The sequence below is a fragment of the Asterias amurensis genome, chromosome 3, assembly GCF_032118995.1.
Source record: "Asterias amurensis chromosome 3, ASM3211899v1".
Taxonomy (NCBI): domain Eukaryota; kingdom Metazoa; phylum Echinodermata; class Asteroidea; order Forcipulatida; family Asteriidae; genus Asterias; species Asterias amurensis.
In genome coordinates this window covers 3,264,720-3,283,287 of record NC_092650.1, presented here as the reverse complement: position 1 = coordinate 3,283,287, position 18,568 = coordinate 3,264,720, and the positions used below count along the sequence as shown (strand labels likewise).

Below are 18,568 nucleotides of genomic sequence, written 5' to 3'. Positions count from 1 at the left end.
ACATGTATTTATAACAAATCTGTAATTCTCGCTAACGAGAATTTAAACTGTTTTCTCAAAAAGTAAAGCATTTCATGGACTAATATTTCGAGAGAAGTCTTTCACCATTACCTTCTGTAAACCCTGTAAATTGTTTGTAAATCTGTGAACTTTGTTTTTTTTTGGTACCGAATGGGTCCAATGGCTTTAACCAAACCAATAGATATGAAGACAGTGGCTTTATCACTTCAAAGTTCTGGGATCTTTTAGAGAACTCTCATGTACAGTGTATGTAAGAAACATAAACTACACACAATGTTTGATGGATTTATGATTGGTCATGTAAACATGGTAAATGACATGACAAAATGATATCCACATCAAATGTCATCATGTGATACCAATTAATAAGTAGTTGACTATTTATTAGTACCGTTAAATTTGCATAAAGGTGAATTCTAAATTATGACCATTTAACTTCTAGGTCAAGCGTTTAACGCATGAACGTGTGTTATACATGCCAAAATGTATAAATGAAATTAATTGTTGGAATAGAATGTCGTGATAAAATGATTTTCTTATAAATAAATGGACGGATCACTAAATATTCAAATGGATGGATCACTAAATATTCAAATGGACGGATCACTAAGTATGCAAATGGACTGATCACTAAATATTCAAATGGACGGATCACTAAATATTCAAATGGACAGATCACTAAGTATGCAAATGGACCGATCACTAAACATTCAAAAGGACGGATCACTAAATATTCAAATGGACGGATCACTAAGTATGCAAATGGACTGACCACTAAATACTCAAATGGACGGATCACTAAATATTCAAATGGACTGACCACTAAATATTCAAAATGTGCTGCTCAGGCACAAATATGTCCAAGTACACTGACTTTTAAAGGCATCAACATTTCTCTAAATATCATATCATAAAGAGAACTGATTTAAGTGTGTCAACAAGTGTGAACTGTGAACGGGATTTTTTTCCAACACACAATCTGGTGACAAACATGAGTTGTCACGTCTTTGATAATTAGCATTCCTTAAGAGCCTTGGAGAGAAGACTGTATGAAGTCACAGCTCTTTTTCTTGCTTGAAGACATTTGCCCAACAGGCATCTTCCGCTGATGAGAAATGAAGCACACGTATGAAATGACGAGACAAAAACATGAAGTGATTTCAATAGATGCATGATGCTAGGTTCAGTTATTGTGAATAGATTTACACGAATCTATACACACTAACGTCCATGTAATAGAGGAATCTACTTGATGTCACATAGTAAGGCCACACCACGAAGAATCCAGTGATCAGGATTCTGGGTCGTCTTGAGGTCAACAGTAGCGATAAACGTTAGATCTGTCCGCACCGGTTTCTTATAAATAGGACATTCATACATTCTTGGATCCTTCCCACCCGTGCTGTTTATAGCATAGATGTGGATGACTGGTAGAGGCTCGAAGAGGACTTTGGGTTTGGGTTCGATGAGACGGATGCCTCGTCGATCCCATGAAGCACCTTCTAAGAAGAGACCGGTCACGTACACACCCTCCTGAGGAGGCTGATTGATGTCATCTTTTAAGAATCTTGTCACGTCGTTGTGTAAGATGACGCTGTCGAGAGCCCAGCCTTTGTGAGCTCGTGTAACTTCCTGAAAGGTGTAACAAAATGTAAAAGAGTACCAAGTTATATTTGTGAAAATATTGCCGCACGGTCTTACAAATTTTATGTTGTAGATGGGTACAGATTGGGCAACCATAGGTTAAGGATGGGTACATCTTAGCGTCCATAGGTTGAGGATGGGTACACATTAGGCAACCATAGGTTGAAGATGGGTATACCTTGGGCAACCATAGGTTGAAGATTGGTACACATTAGGCAACCATAGGTTGAGGATGCGTATACCTTGGGCAACCATAGGTTGAAGATGGGTACACATTAGGCAACCATATGTTGAGGATGGGTACGCACTAGGCAACCATAGGTTGAGAATGGGTACACACTAGGCAATCCATAGGTTGAGGATGGGTACACACTAGGCAACCATAGGTTGAGAATGGGTACACACTAGGCAACCATAGGTTGAGAATGGGTACACACTCGGCAATCCATAGGTTGAGAATGGCTACTAGGCAATCCATAGGTTGAGAATGGGTACACACTAGGCAATCCATAGGTTGAGAATGGGTACACACTAGCATGACTAGGCAATCCATAGGTTGAGAATGGCTACTAGGCAATCCATAGGTTGAGAATGGGTACACACTAGGCAATCCATAGGTTGAGAATGGGTACACACTAGGCAATCCATAGGTTGAGGATGGGTACACACTAGGCAACCATAGGTTGAGAATGGGTACACACTAGGCAACCATAGGTTGAGAATGGGTACACACTAGGCAATCCATAGGTTGAGAATGGCTACTAGGCAATCCATAGGTTGAGAATGGGTACACACTAGGCAATCCATAGGTTGAGAATGGGTACACACTAGGCAATCCATAGGTTGAGAATGGCTACTAGGCAATCCATAGGTTGAGAATGGGTACACACTAGGCAATCCATAGGTTGAGAATGGGTACACACTAGGCAATCCATAGGTTGAGAATGGCTACTAGGCAATCCATAGGTTGAGAGTGGGTACACACTAGGCAATCCATAGGTTGAGAATGGGTACACACTAGGCAATCTATAGGTTGAGAATGGGTACACACTAGGCAATCCATAGGTTGAGAATGGGTACACACTAGGCAATCTATAGGTTGAGAATGGGTACACACTAGGCAATCCATAGGCTGAAGATGGGTACACATTAGGCAACCATAGGTTGAGAATGGGTACACACTAGGCAACCATAGTCTGAGAATGGGTTACTGACGGGTAAGAAATATATTCACACACCTGTCTCATTGCTGTTAGGAATCCTTGAGGGTTGAAGAATCCAGTCATCCAGAATGTGTGTGGTCGACCATCAAAACACCAGGTACGGAACTGGCTATTACGCTCAATCAGCTCACTGAACCAGAAACCCAGGGTCGATGAAGCCCAAGAAATTTTCAGCCAAGTCTCAGGGATGCGGGCATCGAACATGCAGTCTAGGGCATCGCGCAGATTCTAACAAACAAAAGTTTTAAAATTAGTTTATGTAATTATTTCATTGGGCAATATTATTTGGGTTTTTACCCTCATTGATGAAAGTATCATATTTGATTGACCAAACGAACAATGGCTGAGCTGCCAATTACAGGAAAGGATAATACACAAAAACATTCATGAAGCCTATGAAAAAAAGTAACATCTTTGGAAAGAAAATTAAAGCAAACATTACAAATTAAATAACTTACAATCGGGAAAAGAAACAAACAAATAAACATGTACGACTATCAAAAATATATTATAATATATTTCAAAAGCTGCGCCACGCATCTGGAACTCTCTACCACTTAATCTTAGATCTTGTCTTTGTACCACAAAATTCAAATCTCTTCTCAAAACTTATCTTATGTCACAGGTTTTCAAGGACTAATTTTGTTATGTCCGTTTTTCATTGTTTTGTTTTTGTTTTGTTTTTGGTTTTACTGCGCCTTGAACACCCAGCAGGGTGGATATGTGCGCAGTACAGGTTTGATTATTATGATAAGGGCAAGATAAGACACCACCACGCCAACCAGAGATATTAACATGTTTTTTTAGTTTTAAAAGCCATATTCTGCCATCTGGTGTGTTATTATATGGTTATATCTCCATTTCTTTTAAAATTTACCTTAAAAAAAAAAATCGATTTTGGTTTTTGGTTTGTTTGTTAGTTTTTTTTTTTTTGGGGGGGGGATAAAAGAAACGGAAATTCTTCATTTGGGGCTAGAGAACGGAAGTCTGTTTTAAAACGGAGGATCACATCCATGCAATTTCTCACTTTCGTAAGACAAAATATATATTTTTATTTTTTTAATGAAATAAAATACTTTTAAAAAACCTTCAACTGACCTCATTCATGATAATGGTGCCGTCAATTGCTAGCTTCAGATCGGTCAACGTGCTTCTAACCATGGTTATGACACGTTGCATACGATCTATCTCCTGACGAAGGAAAATATTCATTGGCTGCAGGGCGCCCATTTTAGCGACTCGCTCTTTAACCTGAGGAAGAACATCGTTGCAAGAACATTAGAATTAGAAAAAACGACACTGGTAACAAAGCATGTATTTTACCAACTCATTCATAATGTACACTCACAATTTGTTAAAGGCAGTGGACACTATTGGTAATTATTCAAAATTATTATTGGCATAAGACCTTTCTTGGTGACGAGTGATTGGGAGATGTTGATGGTATAAAACATTGTGAGAAATGGCTCCCTCTGAAGTGGAGTAGTTTTCGAGAAAGAAGTAATTTTCCACGAAATTGATTTTGAGACCTCAAGTTTAGAACTTGAGGTCTCGAAATCAACCATCTAAACACACACAACTTCGTGTGACAAGGGTTTTTTTTTTTATGCATTAAATGTTATTTTATGCATTAAATGTTGAGATACACCAACTGTGAAGGCTAGTCTTTGACAATTACCAATAGTGTCCACTGTCTTTAAGAAGACCATAATCACATTAAAAATTAGAACTAATTAGGTAATTGTTTTTTTTTATTTTATGCTGATCAGTTGCATGTGAAATCAGACTTTACTCATAATTAAAACAACATTTTTCCGCTAAAAAACAAAATTACAAGATAATCACAGGAAATTGTATTAAAATTAAATAGGCGGTCGACATTTTAATTTAAATTGCCCCAGTCAGTTTCCCTTATAACTTTATATCTTTACAAGTAACAGTGTCCAGTCGCGATTTTGATAACAATAAAATATAAATATAAAAAATGTTGACAATTTCTAGTGCGCCATGTCTGTCACAATAACTTTGCTAGTACACAATGACACAAGACAACCAAAAGTTTGAAGGCTTTTGCTTCCAAAATAATAAACACTTAATATTAACGGCAGCTGGTATACACTATTGGTAATTACTCAAAATAATTATTAGCATTAAAACCTTACTTTGTAATCAGTAATGAGAAGCTGTTGGTAGTTTAAAACATTGCGAGAAACAGCTGAAGTAGTGTAGTTTTCAAGAAAGAAGCAATTTTCCTTGAATTTGATTTTGAGACCTCAGAATTGGATTTTGAGGTCTCGAAAGCAAGCATCTGAGAGCACACAACTTTAAGTGACAAGGTTGTTTTTTCTTTCATTATTGTCAAAAAACTGAGCCCAACTGAGCTCAAATTTTCACAGGTTTATTATTTGACAATGTTTGATGCATATGTTGAGATAAACCAAATGAGAAGACTGGTCTTTGACAATTACCAATAGTGTCCAGTGTCTTTAAATGAATTTAACCATACCTCATAAGCTATGTAATCCTGAGGCAGTTTATCCAGCATATCATCAGCCATTCTCTGTACTACAACCTCTCTGGTCTCTCCACTGCTACCGCCGCTATCTTTAGGTTGTATACTCAAGATGGTACTCAGCACTGTCCGAGCTGTGTTACTCTGATACCTACAGATGGATAAATACAATCAAGAGATCGTTACTTTGTAAGTATTGTTTGAAGCTGAGTATACTGTTTGAAACGTTGAGACCAAACCGGATATCTTTAGGTTGAATACTCAGGATGGTACTCAGCACTGTACGAGCTGTGTTACTCTGATACATAAAGACGGAAAAATACAATCCAAAGATCGTTACTTTGTGTGTTTGTATGGCCTAACCTCCGAGGAAACTTGTCAATAGGGACAATAGGTCCTCACTAGTTGGTTCTTCGTTTTCATGGGTCCTCACTAATCATTTGTGTACAAAACCAATGGGGATGGCTTCAAAACAGGAACAACAGAAAGTACCATAAGTGTCCTCTAGCGTAATGGTTAAACACGACTGTGTGTTTGTGTTTGTATTTGGAACATCTATGTTATCTACTATTTTGTGTTTCAATTCTTTGGACAATACACCAATTCTAGCAAACAGAAGCTGTCAAGGGAAAGCAAAACTAAAACTTTAAAAATGTTTTTAAAAAGATGCGTTCTCCCGGCCAGACCTTGCTCATTTAACATAGTACAAGTTCGTATACTAGATATATTACACAGAACTCCAAAATTGTAGTGAAAAGTAAAACAAAAGATGACATGTTAGATACATCTTTTAAGATTAAAACAACCTAGAAACACAATGCAATACTTTCTTGTCTAATGTTGCTTAAAAAACCACGAAACTCATTTCCACGGCAAAGTCAACAACCATCATTTGTTGAAGCTCCTAGGAACATTCAACTTCAAGTTATGCTTTCTCTGTAAACACTTGACATCTACTGAAGCCTGTAATATTAGATATAGGTATTCTCGGTGAAGTTCGGCAAATCAGCAGTCAATTTCATTTTCATGCGTTTGAATTAAAGCTGTTTTGCCTCTCCATTTGTTACTGCGTTTCAAATTTAGAATTCGGCCGCTCAATTTCGTTTTGAGTCGAGTCAAATTCCTACAGCACTCTGCTCAATTTAGCGTAGCGTCATTCTTTTTCGTGACACTCACGCCTCAAGAAGCGTCTACGAATTTGAATGCTGCTTTGATGACTTGTTAAATTGAATGATTATTTTGTTAAATCGCATGACGCAACATAACATTTGAATAATCATAAAACGAAATCGAGTGACCCTTTTCAGTTGCATTCAATTTCGCGCGAAATAGAGTAGCTTTGAGGTTAAATTGGCTGCAAATTTTCCGAAATTGACGGAGAAAAACCTATACTATAGTTTATAGAGATATAAACAGTTTACTTACGTAATATCAGCATTAGGGTGCAGACCAAAGACCTCTGGTGTGTCAGCGTTGGGTAGATTATTAATGTAATCTACGTAGTGTTGGACTTGACTACCCTTAGGGATCTGGTAACCCTTGTAGAAACAGAAGCTACTTGTAAACATCTGCTCGCTAAACCACACCTGTTTGATAAAAAAAAAAAAAAAAAAATGCACTTAGATGTTTAATTAAGTACCCTTTTTCCCTCTGTGTACATGGTGTAGAGAAAAAATGTTTTATATCGGTTAACTATATATTTTGTTTTATTGCCGTGGATTTTCACTATTTGTGTACCTAAATGGAGTAGTTATTTAAAACACAAGATGCAGTTTCCACAGATTTACATTAAACTCACATAGTTTGATGGTAGAAACCCCTTATAATATTACTTGAGGTGCTGTAGTTTTTGAGAAATGAGTATAACAAGTCACAAAAATAATTTTCGTCTCTTCAAATCTGTAGACATTTTGTGTTTTTTTTGTTACAAAAAGTACCCAAATCCTTGAAGGTTTGAATACAAAACTTCCTTCGGCGAAAAAAAAATGTGGCTAAGCCTTTTCTGTCTTTCAGATGGATGCAAGTGTTGTAGGATTTGAACCCACACTCTTTTTTTTTAATCTTTTTTTTATGCAAGTCGCCAGACACACAAGGCCTGAAGGCCACTTCAAGGTGTACAAATGGTGTAGGCAACAATTATTTATTTTTCCAAAGGCCGTTGCCACCTACTCCTAGGGCTGAAACAGGGTTACCCCTTTTACAGTCCATACGGATGTAGGCTCTGGTATCATCAGTCCGAAGCCTGGCCGGTAGAGCAGCAAAGACTACCTCCCCTGATGAAAATCGGCCACAACAACTTGAGAACGATGTGCTAAACTTCTCTGCCATGGCTGTGTCTATTCTGATAAAGCCAAATACTTATCAGGAGATCATATTTACCCTTGCAAATGTGTTTAATAGACGCTTGTCGAAGTCGTCAGTCACACGGCCTCCGTATTGAATCTCACCAATCATGTAGCGCACTGTCAACCACGAAACACCCTGTAAGATAGAAAATGAAATATTATTTTTTTAGTAAACTACTGGTGTAAATATATAATACCAACAGTTTAGAGTACCTTTTATAGTGGACATTTAATATGAAACTACCAACAGTGTACAGTGGGTGCGTTCGATAAGCTTCCCTGTGTCGGCCCCACGGTGCTCACTCGGGTGAGCCTCTGACGAGCTAATCGAACGATCAACCTTGCCCTCTCGTGGTGACGGCAAGCACCTCAGGTCACCCCCAAGTGACCTGTTCCACAAGCAGGACACTTGGGGCTGACCCGGGTGAGCCCCTGGAATGACGTCAAAGCTATTTGAACGTACCAGGGGCAGGCCGTGGTCGACCCAGGGAAGCTAATCGAACGCACCCACAGATCCTTCATGAGTGTCAAGAAATATTGTTACTATACAGGGCTAGTATTTCATGGCTCTGCTTACCACCGAATACTATGCTTACAATCACCATTCTCCGCTTGCACGACAAGCGCCAAAATTCTGTACTGGCTATGTTAGTGCACAATACCTCGTAACAAGGAGTACACATGCGCACAAGCTAAAATGTCCCGATTGACCCGTGAAATACACTTAGCGTAAGCGCAGAATTCCCTACTTCCGGAAGTGCTGATTCTTTGCTTATGGTAAGCAGAGCCAAACAATTGGGCTAAGATATCATAGCGTCATAGTGTACTGTTCTAAACTTTAATTATTCAACGTCATCTCACCTTCTTGATGTCCATGTCATCCAGGTGATTTTGCATAAACTGGACCGTTGCAGTGAAATCAGCCGAGTTAAACTCGTACGGGATGTTCCAGCCCAGAGGACCAAATTTCCTTCTCTCCTGTTTCCAAATAATAATAATGTTTATTTTTAGTATAGCATTATTTCAAAATGCTGCAGAGACATTTTTTCATGTTAACATTTAACTGAAAAGAGATAAGCAAAAATACAGCTAGAATACAGACAAAAATGCAGATGTGCGTTTGCGAAGGAGGGAGGGATGTGAAGTAAGGTAGGGTCTTTTGTAGACTTGCATTCAAGTCAAGTCCCTGTCCCGCGTGCGGAACAGGTTTGGGGAATGCAGAGCATCACAAAACGATCTGGCGATGGCACGGGATTGGGACTTAGAGTCAAGTCTAGGTCTTTTGATGAACAGAGCTCATGCAAACGGAAAAAGTGGCGCTCAAGAAACAGTATTTATTACAGATCCCAAAAGATATTAGTTGCATATTTGAAGTGATGCCAACACTAATAAAAACTCATATATAAAAAAAAATAAAAAAACAAAAAAGAGATTTATGAATTTGAGGTTTTGGTTGAACTCACCTGAACTACTGTATGTAGTACTGCAGTGGCATACAGCATTGGTTTCCATTGAGGCATGTTAGATACATCTAGTTGATCCTGAGATATACCGGCATAGGTACGCTTCAATCCTGCCTTGACACCCTGAGGGGGCTCATTTGTGAACTTGATACACATCTAAAATCAATCACAGAAAGTGGCTTTAATATTCAACAGTTAGCAGACGATTGGAATTCACTTGTTTTACTTATTGCTTGTTTTTAATGTGTACACTATTTTGCTCCCGATAATGGTTGTGACCTTTTTACTGTCTAAAGACAACATAGATATAGTCTGAGGTCAATGGGTCAAACACTACTTTAGTATCCTAGGGGTAGAATGCTGCATTATTTATGGTGATTGCGCCTTTGTTTAGGCTGCTCCAAAGTTGTGGATTGCACTAATTAGCATGTTTAGGAGGGTAAATTCACTGGGTCAAGGTTAATAAAGACTCACTTGTTCAGGGAGGCTAATACTTTCAATTACAATTTTATAGTGCTTGGTTCCCCCTTACATGGGCGAGGGTGTCAGCTTTTATGATATTTGTGTAATATTTGTTTTTTGTCTGCATTTGTATGGACTTTTAGGTCTGTTTTATTAATGTAATGATTATTGTTTGAAATTTGCTGTAATTTTTCATAGATTTTTGGTGTAATTTTCACCTGCAAACATCCTCAAATGGAGATGGCGCACAAAAAATGTAATAAGTTGTTAATAAGACTGAATGTTTTGTCTACATGAATCTCTTCTTCTCTCACCTGTAACAAGCTGATAGGGAAGCTGGGATGAACTTCCGTTGTCATCCACAATCGGAACTGATCATGGACATTCTCAGTCTCAACCACAGTGTCCATGACCTCGCCAAGGAACGACAATGACAAGTGACAATTCTGCAACATGACCCAGCCTCCATTGGCCTGAGAGTTACTCATGAGGCGGCGGGCGTGGACCTCTTGTCCCTGCCCCATAGAGATAGCTTTACATTCGATCTTCTTCTTCTTAGCTAAGGATTCGATCATGCTTGTGGGGTCGCTACCCATGGATAGAAAGCAGATGAGTGGGGTACGTTGGTCAGACTCCTCCCATGTCGTCTCTAGATCCAGGATCACACCCTCTGCGTAGCGTTCGCCGAGGGAGTCAACTGTGGTATTAAGGGGGAAAATGGATTAGAATTCGATCACAACTTTTGAAGAATAACGACCATTGGTACAAATCCCATCCAAGTAATATGCCTGTGAATTTCTTCACAGAACTCGGGAAAGTATTGAGTATACAGTGCTAACACACATCCAAACATCAGTGTATATAGGTGAAACCAAATCTAACATTCTTTGTCTAGTCGGTAAGAAACTGCTTTAGAAATTGCAAAGGTTGTGGGTTCGAATCCCACCTCAATAGTAGACAGTGCTTACACACATTGGTGTAAAAATCAAACCAAAATGAATCAAAACAACTCTACCAAATTTTACTGCAGTAAAATCAGATCCAATCAAGACTTAAATGATGTTTGAAGCCTTGCATGATGTGCATATAATAAGAACTTTATTTCTGAAGACGAGCAGAGTATACAGTTTAAAACGGCGAGACCAAACCGGCTCTTTTAAGAGCCAACACTACCTCATAAGAGATTTAATACATGGTTGTGCTAGCAAGTTGAACTTTTTTGTTATAGTTATTTCTTAACATGACACTTACCGATATACTTTCTTGCCTGCGGTAGTGTCCTGTCAGGACACCAGGATCTTATCAGGAGTAACCTCTTGAAGACATCGAGGGAGTTCTGGTATCCATCTGGGATCGGTTCATCCTCAGGTGCCTCTTTATCAAACCAGTGCTTCCATTGCTTCTCATTGCGTCCAATCTGAAAGGAAATTGACTCGACTGTGAGTATTTATTTGAATGATTAGAGCACGGAGTGTTAAAACTTAACAATCGTGGGGAGAGAATGCAGCTTCCTGACCTAGCGGAGATCCAACCCAGCCCAAACCATGCCCAAGGAGATCCTCCCACGTTTGGCCCTTGTTTGGCTATGCTCTCGGCCACTTTCGTATTAAAAGCCGCGTTTGTATGTGTGACTGGGGTTTTAGTGAGAAATAAAATAAGTAAAATGATTGCACGATGGAAGTAAATGTCTACCTGGTTGAGGATGTCGCTGAAATGTTTAAGTTTACTGAGTTCCACCAAGTTGAGCCACGTAATATCTAGAATCCACTTGCTGGATTTAGGAGGGCAGCCTTTCAAATCCAGAGACGCTCCACCTGTGACACAAAATCATTAGAATAATTAGTGAAGAGTATGTATAAAAATGTATCAAGAATACATAAAACCACATGGTGAATAAGACGATACAGAAAAACAAATTGAGAGCGGAGAGAGTTACACTTTTAAAGATAATCAAACACGGGATGAGAGAAAAATCAAATGGTCCCCATTGGAATTTGAACCCAAGACCCCTGACAACCCTGAGGACAGTTTGATTTTTTCTCTCATCCCATGTTTGGTTAATTCACTTCTATGGTGATTAGCACCATACCAAATCAAAACTATTGTGTCTGTTACAATGCCCAGTTGCGCATCCATGCAACACTGAGAGAAAAATGTTGTTCTTAAAGAAAACCTGGGGGAGCAAACCGCTGTGCCTCATAGCTCAGTTGGTAGAGCATCTGCCCGGAATGTCAGGGGGTCTTGGGTTCAAATCCCAGAGAGGACCATTTGATTTTTCTCTCATCCCATCTGTGGTTATTTCAGTTCTATGATTAGGCACCATACCAAATCAAAAATATTGTGTACATTAAAAGATGCCACTAGAAATAAAGAACGCACCTTTAATGAGTGTGCTGAACTCCTCCGGTTTAATCTTGCCAGCTTGAAGGTCCACTTTCAGCGTCAGTAGAATCGTAAACATCAATTTATCACTCTCATACAGACCTCGTGCAGCGTACTTAAACACAGCGTACGTCATGTAATCAATGATGTTGGAGATTCGCTTGCTTGTTATCGGGCTCTTGGTGGAACTGTGGAGATAAATGCAGTCACATTTGTTATGTCACAAAGTAATAAATATCTGGTTTGTGGTATTAACACCATGTGTGTACAGATAAATTATTGTCTTTAGAGAACTGTCTTGCTGTATATTCTTCTACCGCGGAGTAGATTTTTCAGAATTCGGGAGACTTCTCAGTTGTGAAAAGAACTGTCCTGCTTTTTGACTACTACCTTGGCGGAAGGGGAAAAAATTGGCCAGGTCTACTACTTTCGCTTTGGTGGATTGAGGGGACCTCTCGTTATTAACTTCACTACTGAGGACTGGTCTCAATACTTTGTGTAGCTTGCTCTAGTCATTGTCCGGAGACTGAAGAGTTTTGAGAGATGTTGGCCTCTTTATAAGGGTTCAGAGGTTTCAGAGTAGAGTCAGTCACTGCCCTGACTGGTTCTCCTGGTTTCCATTACTTAAAACATAGAGACACGGGCTCTCAGAGTATACACATTCATAAAACATACAATAAAGATGATGAAATATTGTGAAGGTTTGCAGCAACACAATGTAATGATAAACTGTAATGAGTTGGGGTGGTTCTGAAAACGAACCGGTGGTTTTTTAACTCTTGATGATGAAGGAAAAATACAGAGGGCTTCTTGAAGACTTACTTTGCCATGGATATATCAAACAGACCCAAGAACTGCTTTAGAGAAGTCTGGTACATCACGTTCACCATGCTCATCTCTGTAATCAAGAAGTACAGGATACTGCCTCTGTTGGCCACTGTGGAAAAAAGATGAGAAATGGTAGATGACTGTTTGCAAACCATTTATTCTGCTCTCTACTTCTCTAGTACAAGTACTAGCTAGAAGTATTTTATTATTTTAGTGAGAAATTACCTCTACTTCACAATCTATGCTACTTTAGAGGGAGCCGTTTCTCACAATGTTTTATCAACAGCTCTCCAATGCTTGTTACCAAGTCAATTTTTAAGCTAATATTTGTTTTGAGTAATTCGTACCAAACGTGTACCTTCCCTTTAAAGTTTAAAGTACAATTTAAATCCCATACAGTGCAAGACTTACCTGGTCTGAATTCCTCCCTGGCTGCATTGATCTTGATCTCAGTCTCTGCAGCTACCTGTAGTTTCTGACTGACGTCTTCTGCTGTCGTCTTAGTGTTTGAGAGTACATTAATCAGAGACTCGTCATCCACCAATGAGCCTTGTGTACTGGTGAGACGGTACAAGAGGTTGTCCTCGAGTTCTTTCATCTTGCGCTTGTTACTCGTCACATCTTCAACCAGTTTGGTTCTCTCAGCCTCGAGTTCCTGTTCAAGTGAATAGCAAGTTTCATAAACATCAAGCAATCGTACCAGATTGTTTTTGATGCAATAAGCCTTCTTGAGGTATGGCGGACGTGATTTAAGTGTACTGTTTGGTTTGGGTGTATACACACAAATTAACCCAGACCTTATAGTGTTGTAGCATTGTGTCCGCCATATCTCATAAAGGCTTATAGCTTTTTAACCACTATTGCCTCCTTTCCTTTAATACACATTCATAAATACCCCAAACAGTTCGCTACTCCTATTGGTTGAGAGCATGTCAAGTGGGGTGTTTAACTGGCTGATACAGACATAGCTGGAACTGTTTAAGATTGGCTGGCTTCGCATGATGGGTGTGCAAACTCATGTACGCCAGTTTACTTACACAGAACACAATTTATAGCTAATAGCACCAGGGCTTAATCTATTTGTACAGGCACGTTCACCAGCGCAAAACAAACATACATAACTTTTAAAAAGTTTTGTTGAAAACGTACAACTTTGAACTTTTAAAATTTGCTAAAGAAACAGATAGTCACAGATTTCCTATAATCAACCTTTTTTTTTTTTTTTGCTTTTTAATAAAAGGGCGTTTACAGAATACAGAATGTGAATAAAAGAGATGTGACTCATTCACGAAGTGCAAAGAGCTTTTACTGTTACTTACATTCTTTTCAGTCAAGATAACTCGACCTAGGAGCTGATCTTCCAGACCCTTCATTGTGACTGTGAAATCAATGATGGACGTCTTGGCGCTAACTTCTGGTGTGTAGGCAGGGTTGGGAAGCTTAGTGGTAATATACAGGCGGAAACCGTCCATAACATCAACTTCTTTGTCACCCACTTTCACCTTAAAAAACAAGAACATTTTTTGTAGTTGTCAGTTTCTCTAATGTCTATAGATTCATATAAAATTTACTCTCTTCAGAACAGCGTCCCACTTCAACTCGGACAAGCAAATAATTGTTCTCAATATCAGACACATCTCAAAACATATCTATTTTGGAAACGATAGCTTTCAAACTTTGATTGTCTTTTTGAACAGCAGAGTTCTGTTTTTGCACCAGGAGTGTCATCATTGACAGACAGAGCGCACTGGAAGTGTTCCATATAATTATTGTTATTGATAAAACTTGCTGAATAAATGCAATCAATAAATGGTTTAAGCGAAAGCTCATATGAATTATAGATGTTAAATTTTTTTTTTTTACCCATACACCGATGTGTGTTAGCACTGTATACTCAGTACGTTCCCAAGGATCTGAACTGCCTCTAGCTACCGGCAACCTCGGTAGTCTAGTTGGTAAGACACTGCTCTAGAATTGCCAGGGTCGTGGGTTTGAATCCCACCCGAGTAACATGCCTGTGATATTTTTTCACAGGACTCGGGAAAGTACGTAGTATACAGTGCTAACAAACATCAGTGTATGGGTAAAAAAAAAATTAATACTCATATGAATTGGAAAGTGTAATAAATTCTTGAGTCAAACTCAATAGGCTTACTTTTACATCCATGCATTAAAAAAAGGAGAGAAAAGCAACGAAGAATAATGAAAGTCTTTACCTTGAATGTACTACCACTCTTGATGAAGTTCTTCTCCAGGACATTGTCAAGAGCTGGGTCCAATTCCTCTCCGATGTCTTCAATCATAAGAGGTCGACCAAGAGACAAGGAATCTTCAAGATGTGTTCTAAAATACTTGTGGTTTAGAGAGGTCAACTGGGAAAAAAAACAGACACTAAATTATTATTTATTTGTCACCAAAAACACACACAAAAACAAAACAAAAGTCAAAATGAAGAACTAGAAAAAAAGATACGAAAAAAGGCAATAACATAATTACAGACCAAGCCATAAAACAGACTGAACAGTAAAATACAGAAATCATGATAACACGAGGGCAGCAAAAAGAATGAAAAATTAGTGTATGAGAGGAGCAAGCACTTAATCAATAATATAATTATTTTTGAGAAAGAAGTAATTTCTCACTAAAATATTTTAATTGAATTTGAGACCTCCAAGGCATCTGAAAAAGCATAACTTTGGGACAAGGGTGTTTTTTCATCAAATTATTCTCTCCTATCTTTGACGACCACTTGAGCTCAAATGTTCACAGGTTTGTTATGTTATGCATATGTTGAGACTGATGAAGACTGGTCTTTTACAATTACCAAAGGTGTTCAGTGTCTTAAATACTGACCTGCATCTCATTCTTGGCTTCCCTATTCTTGATCCAGATTTTGCCCTGTCCTTGAGGATCAATGAGTAGCGGGAACCTGGCTGCTTTAGTCACGATGATTCCATTCTGTATGGACAGCTCATCGTTGGGTAGACCCTGCATATTCCATTCAGCGATCTAAACAAGAGAAACAAAGACAAATATATACTTGATTTGTTGCAAGAATATGGGATTAGGGGCATTGCATTGTGAGGTATCAATATATGGCTGCGTTCGATTAGCTTTTCTGTGTCAACCCCGCGGTGCTCACTCGGGTGAGCCCCTGACAAGAGCTAATCAAACGATCACTCATCCTCTTGTGGTGACGTCGTGCACCTGGGGCCAACCCCAAGTGACCCACTCCACAAGCAGGGCACCTGGGGCTGACCCTGGTGAGCCCCTGGAATGACGTCAAAGCTATTCGAACGTACCGAGGGCAGACCACGGCCAGGGAAGCTCATCGAACGCACCCTGTATTTGGTTTGCGGTAACACCACATGTGTATCTACTTGTCAGGTAGATTATGTTCTTTTGAGAACTTGTCTTACTTTATATTCTACCACAGCGGAGTAGATTTTCGGAATTTGGGAGACTTCTCAGTTCTTCTCAGACTTTTGCTTTCGTGGATCGAGGGGACTTCTCGATATTAACTTCACTACCCTGAAGTGAGTTCTTAATTGGTTTCAACGTTTCTACTAGCTTGCTCTAGTCATCGTCAGGAGACTGAGCGTAGGAAAGATGAAGGCCTATTTATAGGTGTTCAGAGGTTTCAGCCTGGAGTCAGTCAACGCTCGGATTGGTTCTCCTGAAAGGAGACCTGTAATTGGTGGGCTCAGAGCTATCGTGTGGCAGTTACCACAAAGTTCAACAGTTGAAATATCCTGTATGACAAACTTCATAGCATTTAATATTTGAATATGTTAATAAAAATGTTTTGTTCACCATCAGACATTCTGTTGACTTACCGTGGGGTTATCCACCAACATTTCAATCAGATTCAGACCGGAACTGAAGGGAATCTTGCGTGACTTCATCTCCTTCTTCCAGTCCAAGATAAGACGAGAGCGGAATTCCTGATTGAACGGACCCTCGTAAGACAAGAACCCGGTCGCCAATAAGACGTCTCCAACCAACCTGTCAAACATCAATGCAAATTGGTTAACAATCTGAGACTATGGTACAGGGTGGAGAAAAATAATTAACTTATTAAAGGCACTGAACACCTTGAAAATTGGTAATTGTCAAAGACCAGTATTCTCATTTGGTCTATCCCAACATATGCATAAAATAACAAATCAGAATTTTTTTTTATTCAATTGTTCATGAAGGTTGCCATAGAATAGTTAAAGAAAAAAAAACTCATGTTGCACAAATGTCTGTGCTTTCAGATGTCTAATGGCTTCAGGCCTAAAGTCTTTTAATATTTGAGTGAGAAATTACCTCTTTAAAAAAAAAAACTTAGTTACTTCAGAGGGAGCCGTTTCTCACAATGTTTTATACTAGCAACAGCTCTCCAATTGCTCGTTACCAAGTAAGTTATTATGCTAACGATTATTTTGAGTAATTACCAATAACGTTCAGTGCATTTAATAGATATAATTAAGAAACTTCAAATGTCTGGTTAAGTATCCCATGAGACGTATTTCTATATACCTTCCGATCGCTGCCTTGAATTCTTTGTTTTGTTGTGTCCATCGTTCCTTCTCACCACCTAGACCATTAATGAGAGCCGAAGCTGCATTCATCTTACGTCTACAATTCTCTGCATCGTCAAGTAAGTCCTAAACACAAATATTAAATAAATAGATTAGGATGAAGTAAGAGAAGTGTTTAAGTGACAGTATAGGATATCTCTTTAGTAGGGATCAAAGTTGTCTTTGAACCATGTGTCAGAATTCACCCTTCTTTACATACATGTTAATACCTTTGCTCTTTCACACAAATATTCATCTTTTCTTTGTGGCCGGGTAAATGTATTAATCCAATTTAGTTTAACACAGATGGTGTTCCCTCACTGGGAACTCCTGAAGCTATTGTTCTCCAGCCTAGTGTGCGCAGTTGTGAATGATTTTGGGGGATGTGGTTCTGGCTCTCTGATAGTTGGTCAAGCTGCAACTTAGACCAGCATGAGAGAGAGAGAGAGAGAGTGGACTTCCGATAAAATGTTTGAGGCAGCGTAACATATGGTTAAGCTGCCATTGCTAAAATGCGAGCAGATAATTGCAGGCTGCTATACCAGGGCAAATAGCTGGTGAAGAGATATTGCTGAAACTGGAGAGGACTGGAAATCAAGACCAGAATCTTGATGGAACACCGTTTGTTTACCCCCCAGATAAGGCAACACTTAATCTCGGAGTACTTCTAGAGTAAACTGACCTGTTTCTTCTTCATGGCAGCATCGTACTCTGCCTGGGCAGCATCTAACTCTCTCTGTTTGTCGTCTAGTTGACCCTGTGCTCTCGCTAGATCCTTGTTGGCTACTTCCAGTCTTGCTTCTTGGACAACGAGATTGGCCTGTGGAAAAAATACAGAGGAAATAGTACACAAGCAGATCCACATTAGAAAACAGTGTAATAGAAGAATGGCTCGCAAGGGCCAGGTTTGCTCAAGGACTTTGACCATAGTTCGACTAAGTTTGACTAAGTTTGCCCCTAACTCTGTCTAGTCAACGATAGTTGGAATACACTAGTCAAATATTTGAAACCAACCTATCGGGCATAGTCGCATCGCTGGTTACCAACAGCCACTTCCATAGCACAGTGCAGAATTATAACAAATGATAATGTGCGTTAATTGCCAGTCGCCCTGACATGACAA

The 18,568-nt window shown here is 39.2% G+C and overlaps 1 protein-coding gene across 3 annotated transcripts in view; it reads right to left on the bottom strand.

Moving 5' to 3' along the window:
• Nucleotides 1-150: 150 nt before the first annotated feature.
• Nucleotides 151-18,568, bottom strand: part of LOC139935292 (dynein axonemal heavy chain 5-like) — a 74,631-nt gene continuing 56,213 nt past the window's right edge. For all 3 annotated transcript variants that reach the window (XM_071929810.1, XM_071929812.1, XM_071929811.1), the window contains 20 exons: nucleotides 18,128-18,265; nucleotides 17,405-17,532; nucleotides 16,717-16,885; nucleotides 15,734-15,889; nucleotides 15,097-15,252; nucleotides 14,200-14,382; nucleotides 13,292-13,535; nucleotides 12,875-12,989; nucleotides 12,050-12,240; nucleotides 11,363-11,484; nucleotides 10,922-11,087; nucleotides 9,985-10,367; nucleotides 9,209-9,364; nucleotides 8,607-8,723; nucleotides 7,780-7,881; nucleotides 6,826-6,986; nucleotides 5,395-5,551; nucleotides 3,987-4,139; nucleotides 2,904-3,116; nucleotides 151-1,653 (listed from right to left, as the gene is read on the bottom strand). In XM_071929810.1, the coding sequence (XP_071785911.1) occupies nucleotides 1,267-1,653; nucleotides 2,904-3,116; nucleotides 3,987-4,139; nucleotides 5,395-5,551; nucleotides 6,826-6,986; nucleotides 7,780-7,881; nucleotides 8,607-8,723; nucleotides 9,209-9,364; nucleotides 9,985-10,367; nucleotides 10,922-11,087; nucleotides 11,363-11,484; nucleotides 12,050-12,240; nucleotides 12,875-12,989; nucleotides 13,292-13,535; nucleotides 14,200-14,382; nucleotides 15,097-15,252; nucleotides 15,734-15,889; nucleotides 16,717-16,885; nucleotides 17,405-17,532; nucleotides 18,128-18,265 (3,597 nt within the window). In that variant the 3' untranslated portion in view covers nucleotides 151-1,266. The remainder of the gene's footprint in view (nucleotides 1,654-2,903; nucleotides 3,117-3,986; nucleotides 4,140-5,394; nucleotides 5,552-6,825; nucleotides 6,987-7,779; nucleotides 7,882-8,606; nucleotides 8,724-9,208; nucleotides 9,365-9,984; nucleotides 10,368-10,921; nucleotides 11,088-11,362; nucleotides 11,485-12,049; nucleotides 12,241-12,874; nucleotides 12,990-13,291; nucleotides 13,536-14,199; nucleotides 14,383-15,096; nucleotides 15,253-15,733; nucleotides 15,890-16,716; nucleotides 16,886-17,404; nucleotides 17,533-18,127; nucleotides 18,266-18,568) is intronic.